General features: G+C 40.8%; 2 protein-coding genes across 3 annotated transcripts; both read left to right on the forward strand.

The window, feature by feature from the left end:
• Positions 1-1152: 1152 nt before the first annotated feature.
• Positions 1153-12436, forward strand: ubtd2 (ubiquitin domain containing 2). The gene is made up of 3 exons (XM_032534657.1): positions 1153-1406; positions 4635-4871; positions 11504-12436. Exons 1-3 carry the CDS (start codon positions 1154-1156, stop codon positions 11998-12000), a joined length of 987 nt encoding a protein of 328 aa, XP_032390548.1. The 5' UTR covers position 1153; the 3' UTR covers positions 12001-12436.
• Positions 12437-15825: 3389 nt separating this feature from the next.
• On the forward strand, positions 15826-19117 carry il12bb (interleukin 12B, b). 2 transcript variants are annotated; one of them, XM_032534659.1, is made up of 9 exons: positions 15826-15921; positions 16176-16269; positions 16404-16505; positions 16706-16885; positions 17738-17849; positions 17938-18107; positions 18287-18447; positions 18570-18688; positions 18846-19117. In XM_032534659.1, exons 2-9 carry the CDS (start codon positions 16176-16178, stop codon positions 18871-18873), a joined length of 966 nt encoding a protein of 321 aa, XP_032390550.1. In that variant the 5' UTR covers positions 15826-15921; the 3' UTR covers positions 18874-19117. The 2 variants fall into 2 exon arrangements, with proteins under 2 accessions (XP_032390550.1, XP_032390551.1); XM_032534660.1 differs by having other exon boundaries at positions 17744-17849.
• The last annotated feature ends 38 nt before the right edge of the window (positions 19118-19155 follow it).

A 19155-nucleotide genomic window follows, 5' to 3' on the forward strand; every position in this document is an offset into this window, starting at 1 on the left:
AGACTGCGCAAATCAGGCCTTCATGGTCAAATAGCAGCTAGGAAACCACTGCTATGGAGAGGCAACAAGCAGATGAGATTTGTTTGGGCCAAGAAACACTAATGGACATTAGACCAGTGGGAATCTGTGCTTTGGTCTGATGAGTCCAAATTTGAGATCTTTGGTTTCAACCGCCGTGTCTGTGCAACGGAGAAAAGGTGACCGGATGGATTCTACATGCCTGGTTCCCACCGTGAAACATGGTGGAGGAGGTGGGATGGTGTAGAGGTGCTTTGCTGGTGACACTGTTGGGGATTTATTTAAAATTGAAGGCATACTGAACCAGCATGGCTACCACAGCATCCTGCAGCAACATGCCATCCCATCCAGTTTGTGTTTAGTTGGACCATCATTTATTTTTCAACAGGACAATGACCCCAAACACACCTCCAGGCTGTGTAAGGGCTATTTGACCAAGAAGGAGAGTGATGGAGTGCTGCGCCTCCACAGTCACCGGACCTGAACGCAATCAAGATGGTTTGGGGTGAGATGGACCGCAGAGTGAAGGAAAAAGGGCCAACAAGTGCTAAGCATCTCTGGGAACTCCTTCAAGACTGTTGGGAAACCATTTCAGGTGACTACCTCTTGAAACTCATCCAGAGAATGCCAAGAGTGTGCAAAGCAGTAATCAGAGCAAAGGGGGGCTACTTTGAAGAAACTAGAATATAAGACATGTTTTCAGTTCAGTTCACACTTTTTTGTTAAGTAGCCTACATAATTCCATATGTGTTCCCTCATAGTTTTGATGCCTTCAGTGAGAATCTACAATGTAAATAGCCATGAAAATAAAGGAAACTCATTGAATGAGAAGGTGTGTCCAAACTTTTGGCCTGTAAGCATGTACATAGCCTACATGCAATTATGTGCAAGTGCTTAGTAGTGGTAGCCTATTTGTGCAAGTCAAGTATTCAATTTGGGCATAGGTAGCTTCTAATACCACTTATCCTTTGTTCTCTCTCTCCTCTCTTCCTCCTCCCCCTCTCCTTCAATCCTCTCGCGGTCACCTTGTAATGATGTGAGCCTCTCTCTATCTTTTTTCTCCGCCTTCCCCACAGATGAAGTAGAGGATGCCTGCTGCATCCCGCCAATACTGAGAGGAAGAAGGGAGGGAGGGATGAAGGGAAGAGGAAAGGGAGGACTGGAGGAAAGGACTCAAGCGAGGAAAGGAAATAAGGAAGGAAATTGGAGGGGGAAGAGAGAAACGCAAAAGCGAGAGAGGGGGGGGGCTAGTAGATGTAGCTCTAGTTGTGGGCCGGGGGGTGAGCTAGCTAGCCCGGGCTGCTCTGCCGAAACATCCATGGGTGGCTGTGTCGGGAGCCACCACGACTCCTCGGGCAGCTTAAACGAGAACTCGGACGGCACAGGAGGTAATTTACAGTTCTTATCAACGTCTTTTTATTTAGGGCATACAAGCTTGGCTTCTTTTAGGGGGGCTTCCTATAGGCTTTTTGTATGTTGACCTGGCTGGAGGTCTGCCTCCATTCCTTACTATCTGAGCCAGACAGAGCCGGAGACAGACACGTCCTCCTGGGTCTCTCCCTCCAAAAAGTGGGGCTTAAAGCGATAAATGACGCATTGTCGCTACTTTGTAAACTGGGGAATATTTACTGTGCGACGCTCTCTTCCTTTGTTCTTTGGTTTTTGACTGAGCTAGCCGGCTAAAATGTAGCCTAGTTAGCTTGCTAGCTTTTCTACATAACAAATATGGGTCACAGATGGCAATGGCATGCAAGGGAGTGATACAGTCTGATTTTAATTATGTAGGCTACTGACTGTTGTCTTAATGCAAGCTGCATCCTTTAATGTTTGGCTTTGTATTGTATTGACTGTTTTTATATACGCGAGGATTCGGGGATGTTTAGTGTTGGAAAGTGTTGGGGTGAAGAGAAGAGGGGGTGTCAAAACTTAAAGGGTGCTCCAGCTTCACAATAAAGGAAGTGTGCTGTAAGTGCGGTTATTTGGTAAACTAGGCCGAAGAGCAAGCAAAATGCTGTTCATGAGAACAGAAGTAGCAGACTGCAACATGTTAGGTTTATTGTAATTATTGAGCAATAAACAGTAAGTGCAGTACCTAAGGTTACGACTCATGATATACCCTAACTAAAATATTTTAGGGTACACTATTTACCAGTTTCTGCTGATAGGCCTACTATAACTTGGATGATTGGTTAAAACCATTAAAGTGCATTCAATCGATTGGAAGTATGCTGGTTCAAAAACTGGCATAATTTATCAGGTAGTTTACAGGGGAGACATTGACAGTGTACGGCTGATAAAGATGGCTATGCCATTCAAAAGCGTCTTTGGCTTAAATTTAACCGGCGATGCTGCGTTTAGATTGTATGAATCTTTACCGAAAGACGATTTTACTAAGCTGAGGTGTTGTTTACAACTTTTATACTGGATAGTCTTCTGCTTGTTTGGTCTTATGAGGGGTTCCACCACTGGCCAGTGAGTTATTTTAATCACAGATTCGGGAGCTGGAGATATAGCCTGGTTTCCTTAATGTCTTCCTTTTTGCTACTACATTCATCTTGACTTGTTTGACTATCTCACAGACTTCCTGGGCATCTAGATGTCCCATGAACAGGTTTCAGAGAGAGAGAGAGAGAGAGAGAGAGAGGAAGAGAGGAAGAGGACGCGGAGGGAGGGGGTGAGGAGAGAGAAAGGAGAGCGAGAGAGAGGAGAGAAGAGAAGAGAGGAGGAGAGAGAGGAGGAGAGGAGCGAGAGGAGAGAGAGAGAGAGGAGGAGGAGGGAGAGAGAGAGAGAGGAAGAGAGGAGAGGAGAAGAGAGACGAGAGAGAGAGAGAGAGAGAGAGAGAGAGAGAGAGAGGTGTAAAAGCCACGCAGTGTTAAAACCGATGCAGAGAAGCAGCTGTTACCTGACACCTTGCTTGATGAGGACAAGACAAGACTCGAACACATGTAAATGTATCTATCCAAAGTAGGCGTCATTACTAGTTTTAGTTTAAGTGTAATATTTTATTATAAAATCATCTTTTACACATGCTGAAACCATAAAGCTGTAACAATTCAAACTTTTCCTGTAAAATTAATTGTCTCAGAAATAATTGCAATTAACAATATAATTGTCTCTTTAAGTCAAATAAAAAAATGTATATTTATGTATTACTTTTCAGACAAGTTAAACTTTTGGATGAATCCGAGTCTTTTGGTTATATCACTGTCATGTGACCCAGATAATGTAATAACACTGTTTGTTATTCTACAACATTGCATTTTTGTTCTTAAATGAACATGCCATTAACAATAGAACATTTATCTTCATCAGTAAAAAACCCTAATAATCACTAATATAATTGCAATTTGGTATATCTAAACAAAATCACAACTTCAAACAGTTACCATGAACAGTCACACCCCTAGGACCTTAGATAATTAAGAACAATTAATTGCAATTAAACACAGAAATGGCAAATGCATAAAAGATAGCTATTATTAAACTGCATGCAGAACCTTTTTGTAATGTACTGTACATACTCTGTTTCCGTTTCTAAGTACATGTTTTACATAACCACGTGTGATGTTTATGTGTTATCTGTTCCAGTTTATTGCTGCAAGATCTAAATTTTCCAACAGGCACAACTAAAGTTTTCTTATTTCATCAACCAAGGACCCCATCTACCCTCCATCCCTCAATTAAGTACCATAATCTGGTCATGTTAAAAATCGAATACTCCTTCCACCTGATGTACATCTTGGATACAGGTGAATTGGAACCAAAGGAAGGAAAAAGTTGTGTTAACAGTCTGTCAGTTAGAGCTTATTTACTACAGTCAGTTGAAGGTTGGTGTTATCAGACTTTACCATGTGGTCATCAGAGTACACGTGTACCAGCAGGAGGTGTAACTCAATACCTTCTCCGTCATCCTTTCCTCTCTCCTCTGTCTCTGTGTTATACACACACACGCACACACTCCTGTACCTGTTGTCCCCTTCAGTGTTGATCTAGGTGTTGTTATTCATCAGCTATTCTGCTGCAGATGGAGTACTAGTATCCATCCATCCAGCACTAGTATACAGTATAACTACAAGTATAAGTATAACCCTAACCTTTTAACTGGGTTTAGTAACACAACCCACCTAGTTTCAGTAATGCCCAGTCTGAGCGTGTTGTCCATGTATATATTATGTGATGGTGTAGGCTCATGTTCAATCTGTTGTCTGAGCTTGGGTGGGTTCTTAAGCAATCTTAAAAGACTGACGCTTTGTTTGACATACATCTTAACTCTTCTTATTCCCTGCTTCTCCTTTACTCTTCATCCCTGCTTCTCATTTTCATCCTCTGTGTATTCCCCCACCTTCTCTCTCTCGCTCTCTCACTCTCTCTCTCTCTCTCTTACGCTCTCTCTCTCTGACTGTCATATTCCTTTCTGTTTTTTTACATCCCTGTTTTCTTTTTCTTTATTTCCTTATCTTGGTTTCTGCAATTACTTGCATCCTTTAATTAACCCCACCCTCACACTGATACTCTATATCTTTCCTTTATGGTATTTCTCCTTCATCTTCCCTCCCACTTCTCCATCTTTCTTTTCTCTCCATCTCTCCTTTCCTCTCTCTCATCCTCCCTTCCAGTGGCTCTAGGGCGTAACCAGCCCCTGAAGAGAGAGCGGCCTAAATGGAAAAGTGACTACCCGATGACTGAAGGCCAGCTGCGCAGCAAGAGAGATGAGTTCTGGGATACGGCGCCAGCATTTGAGGGCCGGAAGGAGATCTGGGATGCGCTGCGGGCTGCAGCCAGCGCATTTGAGAGCAATGACCACCTGCTGGCACAGGCCATCCTCGACGGGGCCAGCATCACACTGCCGCACGGTAACACATTTCTACAGTGGTAGATGTAGCAGATAGTGTTTGTTGTTCTCTCCATGAAATACCTCTGGGGGGACTTCATGTAGGACATTGCAGTTGATGATTATAAACTCAAGAATTTCAACTCCCTCTTCCCATGTTCTCTAGAGAAACTAAACCTCAGGAACTCAGCTGTAGAGAATTTTTTAAAAGTATGGGGCTTTACTGTATTCTGCAGTTAGTTGTGTCTGAACTTTAATTTTAAGTTTTGAAATTGTTTGATTGCAAGTTAAATAAAATACAGGAAGAAACAAGAATCCATTTTAAGAGAGACCACCTGAGGGCCTGAAACTAAGACAAGCGACAGCAATTTTAGGAAGGTTAGAGAATGTGGTGTCTTCAAACTGTAAAAAGTGACAAAAGTAAGTATACATGAAACAGTCAGTAAGCATACTAAAAACTCCTTGGATCAACGGAAAGTGTATTATTAAATATATTTTGATTATCAAATAATTGTTTTAGTCATTTTCGATTTTTGGATCCTAAAAAGTCACACACCGAGAGTGACTTGCCTTCTTTCCACCTGCCAATTATTCATCTAGATCTAGAAAATTAATCGTGATGCTGCAACTGAACAGACAATTTCAAATTATCACATATTTTAGTGGATACTTTAAAAACAGCCTTCATATTTGTTTAGCTTTAAAAATGGAAGCAAAAAAACATCCATCCCCAGCTAAGCCTGCGTTCACATAGTCTACAGCGGTCCTCAAGCGGTCCGGCAGAAACACAAGCCTTTCCATGATTCATTTTGAACGGGGGTAGTGGGTTCAGGCTGCGGTGGTGGCTGCTTCCGGGGGGTGCCAGGGAAAAAAACAGTAGTGGCCTGCGGTGTCGTGTCATTTAACCCCACCCCATGTAACGCAAGTAGACTTTAAATATCACAATTACTGTTTTCTGTCAGATCTCAATGTTTCCGACCGCACAGAGAAAGTAAAGGTGTTTAAAATTTTGTGTGGGAGTGGGAACTATTTAAAGTTGAATAGGAAAAATAATATTTGGCTTCAACCCACTCTTTTTCAGAAAGATTGAACATATTGTTCATAATACTTTATAGATATTGTTTTCCTTTTGTTGTGTTGCTACATACTTATTGTGTTATATTTTAATTTATTGTTGGTTCAATAAAAAAAGAAAGAAAAGAGACAAATTGTGCCTTTTTTGGAAAACAATCAGCTGTTACGCAAACTTTAAAACTTTCTTGTGGCAGCGATAAAGGCCGTGATGTTCCCTGTTTACTATAGGGGACTCTCACATCGCCTCAAAACGTCTGATCGCTGGTTACACGATCGGCCACCGCAGCATGACATTTGGTTGTGTTTCTTTAAAAGTTGGTCTCAACTTTTCACCAGTGTTTTTTTTTTTCCCCCGGCTACACCGTGTTCCCCACCGCCGCAGCCTAAACGTACTAGACCTGCGTTTTTGCTGCACAGTAATAGGTTACATCGACAGAGTTCAAAATAAGAAGCTAAAGGATGTAATAAAGCTTTGTCATGAAGTATCCTCCTCTGTAGTTTCAAGTGTCATCGGATGGTAAAGTAAACGTTGCCACTCATGACTATTAATTTCTGGTTGGGTGACTGGCTTCTGTGCACAATAATTGTTTAATGAATATGGACCTGTATCCAAGCAACTACAATCATTTACAGTTTTCAGCCTGTAGTTAAATGGAGTAAAAGAGACTGAACCTCTGTTTATCTCAACAACCGCATTGTAGAGTTTAGACGTAAGCTATTATGAGGTATATACTGTATGAGGAATATAATACATTAAACGGGCTGTGTCTTCTGAAAGTAGGATTAGATGAAGTAATCACTTCCTTTAGTGTGAAGATCAAACTTACTGGAGAGTATTTAGTAGAACAAATCAATAAAAATTGGCTCAGATTCAGGAAACCCAACAACTCCACCCAGTAATTAGCAGCTGCTTGTGCATGCTTTCTATTTGTGGATGTGCATCATTTTCTGGATGCCTTACTCACCTCAGAGTCCTATTACCTCATCTGGGAAAGGAAAGGTTGCTTTTATTTTTTGTTTAAATGTTTTGGGTGGTGATGCATTTTGTCCCAATGGTGGCATTCCCGGTTTAACCTGTCTGTCCAGACTTTCATACGCAAGTCTAGACGTGTGGTTTTTTTTACATATCAGTCAAAGTAAACACCATAAGGTAATTGAATAATAACCCATATTATGTTAAAACAGGCTGAGATGACTGGCTTGTTCTGAAAAAAAAACATGTTGATTTCTGAGGGGCTAGGTGAACTCCTGCAGGGAATCTGAAGCGGACAGAATTATTTTAACAGGCCAGCAGTGACACTAAAACTCAGGGTCAGCTCTACCTGAATACAGTTGGTGTATAGCAGTAACCAACAGACAGGCTCTATGTGCATGTTAACATAGCCAGTGTCTTGTTTGGCTCCATTCACTTTAGTAGTTTGGCCAGGTCAGATTAGATCCCGCTGGGCTGCAGCTGTAAATTCTCCAGGTTTGAAGTCGCTATTGTACTAATCCAGCACTAAGAGCAGCCGGATCACTTAAATGTTTTTTTATTACTCACAACTTTATGCCTTTCTGTTGCCCTCCTCTTTTTGCTTTCAGCGTTCCAGTTCCATTTGCGTACTTCAGCACAGCAGTGCTTTGAGCTAATAGATCTTGTCAGCAAACATACTCAGAAGGACAAGGCTAGCATGCTGATTGTAAGCAGGTGTAGTGTTTACCATGTGCATTAGTGTAGTGTGTTAGCATGCTCTCTTCTACTAGTTAGCACTAAATTCAAAATACAGCTACTGATGGGAATGGTATTTGTTTTTATAACCAAGTATTGGACAAATCCTAATTTTTAATTGATGATGGTGCTGGAAAAAGAGTCGGGATATCGCAAAAGCGATTACAATTCATCCTGCATGGTGCACATGAATGTGAGTTTTCAAATTTTCAGGTTCATTCAATAATTGAGACATTACACTCAAAACAACCTGTGGTGTACTCGTTGTGGCAGGAAGTTAGTAGGAGTCATCCTGTGGGGGCCGAGAAGGTCTGACAATCTAAGCAATAGTTGCTGATATTTCTGCTATTGCCATGCTGCTAGCATGGTGAAAAATGTTGTTGGACTTGTTGGCTAAACATCAACTTTTTAGAAGTAGTCAGTGATCCTCCATATTCTTTTAAAAGCTTAAATTACCTCCATTACTGTGCATACAAGGCATACTTTATTGTTCATTCAGGAAATAGAACTGAGTATTTACAGTTTCTTAAAACTCCCACTCCCTTCACAATGGAGACCTTTCACTTATTGGAAATGCATCAGTTGATGGGCTCCTTTTTCAGTGCATATAATTAGATTGGAGACCAACTCTATCTTCATAAGTGACTCTGTGAAGCAGAAAATGGGATCCATTTGCATCAGCTGTTGGTCAACTTGCTGAATTTCATCCATCTTACAACATATGAAAATGTCATGTTCACTGATCATCATATCCCTTTTGTTTTTAGCCATAATCACTAAGGGTGTTAAGAAAATCAATACAGCATAATATTGTGATATTTTCTGTGGCAATACTGTATCTATACACAGACGCCAAGTATCAATCTATTATGACTATGTGTTGGTCAGTTTGTCTGCTTGACAATTCCATTTTGCTGCATAAAAATTCTCAAAGTTTCTTTTTGGGGACATAATTTGAAATTGGGAAAAGTTTGAAATTGTAATATAGCGCAGAATATTGCAATATGTTTAAAATCGCAATTTAAATTGTATCCTTACATTAGTATCGTGAGAGGCCTCTGGTGATTCTCACCCCTAATAACCAGTCAAGCTACTATTTGGGAGGCCACGCAAAACAGCACTGCAGCAAAAAAGCATGTTTTTTTAATCTAACCTCTTGTTTAATGAAGTCCTGCAACCAAAGGCATTAAATTCAATTCAATTCAATTTTATTTATAGTATCAATTCATAACAAGAATTATCTCAAGACACTTTACAGATAGACCACACTCCGGAATTTACAAGGACCCAACAGTTCTAGTTTCCTCCAGAGCAAGCAACAGTGCGACAGTGGCGAGGAAAAACTTCCTTTTAGGCAGAAACCTCGGTCAGACCCAGGCTCTTGGTAGGCGGTGTCTGACGGGCCGGTTGGGGTTAGAATGAAGAGTGGCAATAACAAAAATAGAAAAAATTAGTAGTTTGTAGCAGTTCTTTGTGGTAGTTCATGGCATAGCAGGACGCTTTGCAGCATTACAAGGCACAGCAGGACGTAGCAGGACGTAGCAGGACGTTAGCACCACCTGGGATCCATTAGCATTCCGCAGTTGATGGATAAACACTTAAGGTGGAGCCAAATGTAGTAGAAAAAAACATGAGATATACAGACAGAGATTCATATCCATATCATGTTTATTGAATGTCAATGAACCATGTGTAACATTTATCTTGTATCAGCCTTTTGTGACATTGGGTATAACAGCTTCCATATCTTTTGCTGTCTCTGCTGCTACTGTTGCATAAATGAATTTAACATTCAACTTTTTAATAATGAAAAACTTTCAATACATAAAGGGAAAAAAAACATGGCATTATTTTTGGCTAAAGGATGACTAAATGTGATTTTAATTGGACTCAAATACATTTGCTGGTCTAAAGAACAATTGACACCTGAATAGAGTTAGGTGTGCTAAAATATCTAAAGCCAGAGACAGCTCATTAGAAGCTAGTGAATCTGAATCCTTGCATTTATTTGCAGATGTTGATATTTCAGTTATGTTACTGACGAGCGGAAGTCTTTAATACCTAAAAACATGCTTACCAATTAGGTCACAATGTTGGTATGCCAGCAAATGATTTGGTTGCATAAGCGGAAAGAGTTTGCCTACATAGGTTGTGTTCCCAATAAGGAATGCAGGACAGATGTTATTGTACTGTATACTGTAGGTGCTGTACACTTATTGTCCACAGTACTACACATTTCAGTTTTAGGAACAAATTAAGTGGAGTTCCCTTTTTCTGCCCCTCTCTCTCTCACACGCACATTCACTGGCAGACCATGACCTGAGGTGAAGTGTTGGCTTACAAAATGTCTGTCACCTGTCGACCAATCTTGAACAGCCACACTACAGACTCATTAGCTAGCCAACACACAGACCGAATCGCAAGGTGAAAGCAATACCAGCCACAGGCTGTTGGAAAACTTTGGCAGATTTATCGGCTGTGTTAATGCAGCACAAGCATGCTACACATTGCATGCAGACTGACAGACACAGACAGACACACTGTGCTGGTGACAGGCGGCCGGGTGAGCTGGCGGCATGGAAGGAGGTCAGGCGCGTTCATCTGCATGTATCGCTGGCACTGCAGTGACAGTGCCGTTTGAAAATCCGCAAAGTTTCCCTTTTGTCTTTCAAATATTCTGTTTCACTAGGAAATACGTCCCAGTACGGAAGCTAAACACGCTCCAACTTCCGTTTCACTGAGACTTTAAGGGTAAATCCACTAAGGCAAGCAAAGTTTGCAATCTAAACAACCATTACCACAATAAAAGGATTTGGTATTTTCAGATGTGAAATGTGACAAACTATTATACTGCAGAGACATGAAATTCCCTTGATGACCCTTGGGGTCCCCCCCTGTGAATACCACTGTTTCTGTATGTGGAATGCTATGACCTCTTCACTGCATCTTATTTCCCCCTCTCTCCACCAGCTCTTTACTCTGTTTGAATCACCGTTGGTCAACGGTGACATCATGTATTTTAAAGAACTCCAACAGACACATTACCCTTTTCTCCTGCTTTCACTTTCCTTTGGTTTCTATTGAACTCATTTTTTCATTTTATTTTACTACAGTGAAATTCAGGTCAGGTTTTGGCTTTGACCTTCAGTTTATGAACACAATATTGAAAATATACAAGAGAACACAGTTATTAAAATGCAACATAAATGTGCCAAAAGCTCAGGCAAAACAAGGCACCCAAAAGCAGGACTTATCCAGATCATTCATTTGAAAGTGAAAAATTCAGGGAAAAGTTACATGAAATGTTCACTTTAGTTATAAATTGCTTTGTATTAGAACTTTCCAGTTAAACATTTACCTTGTGTTCTAAATATAACTATGCATGCACATAGTTTGTTAACATTGGTATGTGGGTTAAAGTAAGCTGTAACCTGCTGCAGATGATTTCACTTCACTTATTACTTTGAAATGTGTGGTTTTACATGAATGGGTTGTTGTTGGCAAAATGTTATTATGTAACTAAAGGAATGATGGTCATAACTGTTAAAACAAACCTAAGTTGAAAAAAATTAGTTAAAATCCTTCAGCATTTATAGAAGTCACAAAAAAGAAATATGACTTAAAAAATCATCAAACAAGTCCAGGCACTCAAGGTTGGTACACTACACCTTGAGGAAGGCCCAAGCTGACACGTCTTGGTGTATTTTTAATGAGTGCCTGGACTTGATTTATTTTTCTAACAAATTTTTTGGTCATAATTCTTCTTCCTTATTGTGAATTGCATTCCCTTCCATGAGCACAGGTGAAGAAGCAATACCAGAAGCGCTCCTGCCACTTCTTTCATTGATATAAAAATGTTTCTCTTCTTCCAGGAGCTCTGACTGAATGTTATGATGAATTGGGGAATCGATACCAGCTGCCAGTCTACTGCCTCTCTCCTCCCGTCAACATGATTGAAGAGCGCTCTGACGAGCCTGATGGTTCAGATCCAGACTCCGGGGCCGCAGACCCGTCCACAGGCAGCGCCAGCGACGCCGGCTCAGGGGGGGAGTGCCAGCTTCGGCTCCGGCTCTCCACGGGTCGCGACCTCCGGCTGGTGGTCCGTTCCATGGACACAGTGGGCATGATGAAGCGCCGCCTACATAGTCAGGAGGGCGTGCCTGCTTCAACCCAACGCTGGTTTTTCTCAGGTCGGCCACTGACAGACAGACTACGCTTGGACCAACTCAACATCTCCAGGGACTATGTAGTGCAGGTCATCCTCAGCCAGCCGCCACAGCCAGAGCCAGCGTCAACACCAGGACACACACCAGAAGCCTCTGGGCCAGTGGCAGCACTGCCACAAGAGCCTACACCGGTGGAGAATTAACTCAACCCTGGAGGAGAGGGAGGATAACCAAGGAGAAAGAGAGAGTGAAGTTGATTCTGACTTCTCTTTAGATTTTTTCTCTTCTCCACTCTTTGTATTTGGACTGAGGTTGGATGTCTCCCAGAACTCTTGAAATGAAAAGAAACTCTTCCTTTATGGTTTTACACGTTGAAATTTTGACCTTTTTGAAGTCTTTTTAACTGTTCCTATGGAAACCAAGCAACAAAAAGATAACTGTCAGATGGCGTAAGGGTTTTCTTAGCAACACTGATTTTCAAATGTTTCTGTGTTTCAGTTTCCATTCAAGTCCTGCTGTCTGGCAAAGCTTGGTCAGGAGAATTCTGTTTAAGGCTACAGGGTTATACATACATTTTCATCACAATACAAGTCAACACGGACTGTTTAGGAAGAAAGTAAAAAGATAGTTTAACAATCATGACAGTTAAACTTAGTTATATGTGAATCAAATCAAGAACACCTCCTCACTTGGGGAATAAGTCAGTATGCTACCGCTGTAAAGAAAGGTTAGAAAAACAGATGTCCTTCTTGTCAAGAGGTTGCAATCACGAGGCATGCTGATGTGTCACCAAGCTGCTGCTGGATTAGATGCTTTATTTCACTCTGCTTCTCAGAGCACATCTGTGTGTGTGTGTGTGTGTGTGTGTGTGTGTGTGTGTGTGTGTGTTGTGTGTGTGTGTGTGTGTGTGTGTGTGTGTGTGTGTGTGGTGTGTTGTGTGTGTGTGTGTGTGTGTGTGTGTGTGTGTGTGTGTGTGTGTGTGTGGTGTGTGTGTGTGTGTGTGTGTGTGTGTGTGTGTGTGTGTGTGTGTGTGTGTGTGTGTGTGTGTGTGTGTGTGTGTGTGTGTCAAAAGGAATGGAACATCAGAAACACAGTTGCAAATTATAATTAAAAATGGAATGTTTTTAATTAAAATTGATCATTGTTTCTATTCCTCGTTCTGTCTAATTATTTGCCTTGAATATTTTCATGTTTTTGATGTAGGGGTGGGACAAATTATTGCCATATGTTGCAATTAATGTGCAGATTTACATTTTCTTGCAGTCTTTCAATGTCAGTTTACGCCTGATAATCATATCGAGCATCATATTACAGTTTAGGCTATAATACATTGCGGGCAGGTTCAAACCACAGATCAGAAGTTACAAAGAGTGTGTCTCTAACTAGAGCCTATCATTGGATTTGTTAGGCTGATATCAATATTTTAGAATGAAACAACTTAGTTTTACATTTTGCAAAATAGTTATTTGTTTTATGCGGGGAGTTAGATGAGATCTACACCCCTCATGTGTGTACAGTAAATGAAGCTGTAGTCAGCAGCCAGATAGCTTAGCTTAGCATAAAGACTGGAATCAAGGAGCCTAGCTCTGTCTAAAGGTATAAAGATAAGCCTAACAGCATCTCTATATTTTAAATTTTGTTTGTAAAATTCTTAAACAAAACAAAAGGTTAAAAGTTGTGGTTTTATGGGGAGCATTGTGCTGGAAATATTACTAGTGGTCAACAGGCAACCAGGGGAGACTTATTCATTACTTGCTAATGTAGGTGGATTGCTTTACCTTTGGACAAAGCCAGGCTAGCTGTTTCCCCCTGCTTCCAGTCTTTATGCTAAGCCAAGTTAATGTAAAACCATTCTTTGGAAAAAAACATCATTGATTTTGGCCAACTTCTATGCCAATACCGATAAATCAATGATATGGCTAATATTGGAGGTAAATATTGGCATAGCTAATTTAGAGGTCGGGCTCTTTTTTAAAAAGGCATTGCTACTTAACAGATCTTCTTTCCATTGCCTTTGATTTAGTCCTTTCCTTATTCCAACTTCCTAATTATTCCAGTCAGACAGAACATGGAAAATTCCTTGAAAAAAAACATTATGATGCAAAAAGGCCATTCAGAGAGAAGAAGCCACTATAAGCATTGTGTTTGAAAGACGTGCAACCAGCTGGCATTCCCAGCTTGAGAACAAAATCACAAATGTCATTCAGCCAGAGATGGAATGAGGAAGGAACAAACCTCTGCCAACAAGCTTTCTGCCATCAGTCATCTGTACTTGTGTAAACTAAATGTTTGAGAAGTAATGTAGAGGAAGAAGGAGAGTTAATGACCCACTTTCATGCTATCGGTAGGGAAAGGTCACATTGTACATGAGTAACGGGCAGAGGGGAAGTGGATACAACCTAAGGTCAGTCTGGCAAATCAAGTCCTTCTAATTGTGGCTTTTGGGGGGGGAAATACCTTTGTACGTCACACATGATCGAGGTCACTCTGTCACTCTCTGTTTTGAGACGTGCACACCAGCAGAAATGTTACTTGATGTACAGATGATATCGCGTGAATAATATAATAATACATTTATAATAAACTTTCATTGTCGTAAAGTTTGTGGTTTTCTTTCATGAGCAACATTCTATACTTCTGTTCATTGGCAATTTTAGACCCTTTTTAGAAGAATTCAAGCCTGTTAGTGACAGAGGATAAACAATTACAGGTTCAAAGGGGTTGAAACAGGTTTAAAATCCTGTCGCCGATGCTACGCACCTGTAACTCAGTCAACGAAAGGGTTAACAGAAACGTAGTGTTGGCCAATCGGAGGTGGTTGTGCCAGACCCCCGCATTTGGCTGAGTCTCTCTCTAATCTATCGGAGGGAGAGCAGGAGTGTGGTTGTGAAGTTTAACGTTGGTAGTCCCCCGCGAAGAAGTTAGAAATGATATGTCGCAGATTAGAACCCAAATTGAAACGGGGGTTAGGGTTAGGGTTAACACTTTTCAAGGCACTGTATCCGTTTACATTCTCATTAGGGGCTGTGCCCCCCTTAAGGTCTGGTCCTAGAATTGCCCCTGCTTCTGTTTGAAACCAAAAGCACACCAACCCTGAGCAATAGTCATCTATTACCTTTTTTTATGAATGCAAAGTAATTTTGAATCAAAAGAAACCTCTATAACTATAATTAAGTCAGAGGTGTACTTATAGGAAATGGTCTGCTGGATAGCATTACAGACATACCTACACTGGTGTGGCTAAATGTTAGTGGTTAAAATGGGAGCAGAATGAATAATGGAAAATCCTCCATTCATCACTCTGTACAGGTAACTTCCCGAATGAGATATTTACACATTTGTTTTTGTTTTTGTGGTCAAAGAACATTTTGTTAACAGACCTAATTTAAGGAGCCCTCCCAGTGGCTATTCTCTTTTCTACTTCCATGGAGGTGTCACTTTTGTTTTCTTGTTCTTGTTACTGAGAACTCTCATGACCATTTTCCAAGGTACCTGTTGAGTTATATTGATACACCATCACACACTGTCATGTGCAAACACTTAAGTTTTTCTAGTTCCCCTTCCCAAAAGGTTTCAGTCTCAGTTATTGTCCCTGACTTCCCCAACAATGGTCAGAGTGGCTGCAAAATCATGCACACAATTTCACAATGGAATGTATTTGTATATAATGAATAGTACTTTTGTCCTCGGCTTTCATCATTTTCCTAACAACTGAGTAAATCGGGCTTGACAAAACATGAAACTGAAGAGTGAGATGGGTGAAGAAATAATGTTGAGCTGTACCTTTTCTTTTTAATTAATAAAAATTGTCCTTTGGTGTTTCCAACTGATGGATAGATGATAAGCTCACTTCATCTGTCCTTGTAATCTTCACACACAAACACACATGCACGCACGCACGCATGCACGCACACAAACAATCACACACACACACACACACACACACACACACACACACACACACACACATATACACACACCGATTTGGTTCCTCTACTACATGCTGGGAAATTCTCAACCTCTCATATATATACAGCATGCACATACTCACAACAGCCACTTTACCTCTGGGGCATCTTCATCAGATTAGCTTGCAGTTGTGAAATTCAAGTCCAGTTGTCAAGGTAAGATTATTTTCTATTATCTCTTTTTTTCTCCAGCACTTTGTTAACTTTAGATATGTATTCTAATATATTGAGGTTAACACCTGTTTCTAACATTAGTCCCAGACTCTTTTCAAAGTTAGAATTCCATGGAAAGAAATTGACAGATTGTTCTAGCATATTTAAGATAATTAAATGAATGGCTGTTCATAAATCAATTATACAAGTTTGGTTTCAGTCCCTGTACTATACTAATGTATTGCCCTTTCTTCCAGATGCGTGCATTGTTCCTTATTGTACTGTATGCTGGATTGTGCTCCGCCAGCTCTGGCAGCAACCAAGAAAACATCGAGACTCTAATGGATAATGGTTGGTAACTCCTCCTTTCACTACTAAACATCCCTCTTCCTGTCCATTTGTCTCTTTGCCCCACATATAGTAAATCTTGATTCATGTCAGTCTGTGTGAATGTGTGTGTGTGTTTCTTGTCTTTGATTATCTAGTTCTGGTCCTGAGAGTGCCCTATAGTCTGAGCACCAGTGTGTATGTTCCTCTGAGTTGTGGAGAAGCTTATCAAAACCAGCCTGTGTTTTGGAAGAAAAACGGTAATACAACTTAGCTGTTACTACTATAACTACTAGTAAAACAGTATTTCTATTAGTGCCTTTGCAAATATGCTATGTACAATACAATTCAATACAATACGATAATGATAAACCTTTCTTCAGTCAGGTGGCAATTTTTCTCTGGGATTTTATGACATTTTAAAGCATCATTTTTACACTGATCTATGTCCTTGTTTCAGGCGAGGAGATTGAACCAGCTCTGCAGGGGAACCAGGTCAAGGTCCTGGTGGAGGAGATGAATGGAGGAAACTACACTTGTCACCTCGGTCCAGATGGAGAATACCTCAACCACACTGTTATCCTGATCCAACTAGATCCAGACAACAGGACTGTCATTCTGGAAGAATTCCCTGGGGAGGGTAAGATAAGACGGATGGAGGGAGTGAGGGAGGAGACGAACAAGGCAGGCACACACACACATTGAGAGAAAAGACAAACAGAGAAAGATAAAGATTTGCTGTGTAGTTGGACCTGGCGAGAGGTATTTCACTGCAGGAGACATAGGATAGATGTCTCTGAAGAGTTGAGATAAGAAAGATGGTGGGAGAGGGAGATAAGATGGGAAGAAATAGACAGAGGCTGTTGCCTGAAAGCCAACAACATTCAAAAGATAAGATGAACGATGGGGCACATGTCAAAAGAAACTGGATAAAAGGAGGAGCAGAGGTATAGTAATGATGGGACGCAATTGGACAGAAAAAGGGGAAAAAGAATGAGATTACACAATGATTGCAAGAATAGAAACAGTAATAATAGAAAGAATGCAAAAAATGTCAGACGGCACAGTGTCTTTGTTAAATTCATGGTTATGGTTGGATATATTTGCTGTAGAATAAACAAACTATACCAAGGTTTACACAATACGTTTGATGTCACACGCAGCACCATATTGTTAGTGCTAATCAAAAACGTTGTTACAATAGTATCGTTCAGATTTTCCAGACAGGTTTCCAGATGAAAAAACCTTTGTTGTGCCCGATTTGATGAAACAAAATATGAAATATAGTGAAGAGACAATTGTCTCATCAGTTGTCTGGCTTGTTCCGTAATTTTATTAATTAATCTTGCGATGATTTATTAATGTTTCAATGCTAGGACCTTCATAAGAAAGTGCTCTGAAACCCAAACGTGAGAGATGAATTGTTCACAACAGCATTAAGCACAAAGAGGGGGAGAGCCTCAGCGTGCTAACAGTGTTTCTGTTCCACCAGGTCGAGGTCACATCTACTGTTCAGCCCCCAACTATAACGGCTCCTTCCACTGCACCTGGAGAAGATCAGCCACCAGATCCAACGCTGCTGTGCTCCTGGTGAAGGCAGAACGGTGAGGACAAAATACCATTTGCTGACACAATGCTCCTCCTACTTCTTTAATGTACTCAGATGTCCCAACCGGTTGGTTTTCAATCTAGTAATTCAGAAAAGATTCCCTGTGAGCTGGATTCTGATGGATCAGGAATTCTCTGCAAGGATACCAACTGCCCATACAAAGAGGAACAGCACCGTGTCTCCATCACCATCTACATACACAGCTATTCTCGCCTCGAGGCCTACACGAGGACTTTCTACCTGAGAGAGATTGGTAAGTGATTGTATGTTAATGTCTGTGTTGTTGGCAGTAGTGTAATGTGGCTTCATTTCCATTCATTCGCTCTATTTCCCTTCTGTCTTGCCTATTGTTCCAATCCTGCCACATCAACGTCACTGTACTGATTCACCCACCCTTTCACCCTTCTCCATCTCATTCCTACCCCTGCTTAGTGAGGCCAGGAAAACTCCCTAACCTAATCATCACTGATGGGAAGGTGTTCAGCTGGAACTACCCTGAATCCTGGGAGATGCCCTGCACCTACTTTGGTCTGCAGTACCAGGTCAAAGTGGTCCAAAAAGGATTTCCATGTCACAGTAAAAAGGAAATAATGGTAATCAATACACACATGATAAAGATAAGATTCAAGTTACACTTAGTGTTAAAATGCTTTGGCTGACTTCCAGTTAAACCACATTTCTTTGTCTTTAATGTTCCACCTCTTCTCTTGTGCAGAGTGAAACCATCGAGAAAATGACATATGAGGTCAAAATCAAACCCAATAAGTATGTTTTCTGTGTGCGAGCTCAGGACAAATACACCAATGGGCCATTTAGCCACTGGAGTCACTGCATGTAAGTATAGGACATTGGGAGTAATAACTGCTTTCACTAGGTTTGCTACCAAAGACATACTTTGGGTTAGTTTATGATTTGATCCAAATAATACCAAGTCACACCATCAAGATTGATCTGATCCATACTGTTTCTTTCCAACCTGTCCTGTCTCCAGAGTGGATAAACATACAGAGGTCTGCTAGCTTCTGTCTCTGGACTGTAGAGGATAGAGGATGGAAGAACACCAGGATGCAAGAAAACATTTTTCTAACTCCCGTTTTTTTTTTTCTTCCAAGCAATGCACAAAACGTGGTGCTGTGCTTTGGGAGTTAAAGTATACCTGTACAGTATTTATTGATCACTCATTTAAGTTGTCTCTATAGAACTACAGTATAATGTTAAGCCTATTATTTGTAATATGATTGAAATATAGTTTGTATTCCTTTATGCCTCTTGTAACTCGTTTGCAGCTATCTTTTCAGAAT

The sequence above is a fragment of the Etheostoma spectabile genome, chromosome 13, assembly GCF_008692095.1.
Source record: "Etheostoma spectabile isolate EspeVRDwgs_2016 chromosome 13, UIUC_Espe_1.0, whole genome shotgun sequence".
Classification (NCBI taxonomy): domain Eukaryota; kingdom Metazoa; phylum Chordata; class Actinopteri; order Perciformes; family Percidae; genus Etheostoma; species Etheostoma spectabile.

Bases quoted from the DNA above. Each gene is read 5' to 3' on its own strand.
- ubtd2 (XM_032534657.1), top strand. From the start codon at position 1,154: ATGAAGGGAAGAGGAAAGGGAGGACTGGAGGAAAGGACTCAAGCGAGG. The intron at 1,407-4,634 runs GTAATTTACAGT...CCTCCCTTCCAG, and splicing joins GAACTCGGACGGCACAGGAG to TGGCTCTAGGGCGTAACCAG. The intron at 4,872-11,503 runs GTAACACATTTC...CTCTTCTTCCAG, and splicing joins CAGCATCACACTGCCGCACG to GAGCTCTGACTGAATGTTAT.
- il12bb (XM_032534659.1), top strand. From the start codon at position 16,176: ATGCGTGCATTGTTCCTTATTGTACTGTATGCTGGATTGTGCTCCGCC. The intron at 16,270-16,403 runs GTTGGTAACTCC...TTGATTATCTAG, and splicing joins CGAGACTCTAATGGATAATG to TTCTGGTCCTGAGAGTGCCC. The intron at 16,506-16,705 runs GTAATACAACTT...TCCTTGTTTCAG, and splicing joins TGTGTTTTGGAAGAAAAACG to GCGAGGAGATTGAACCAGCT.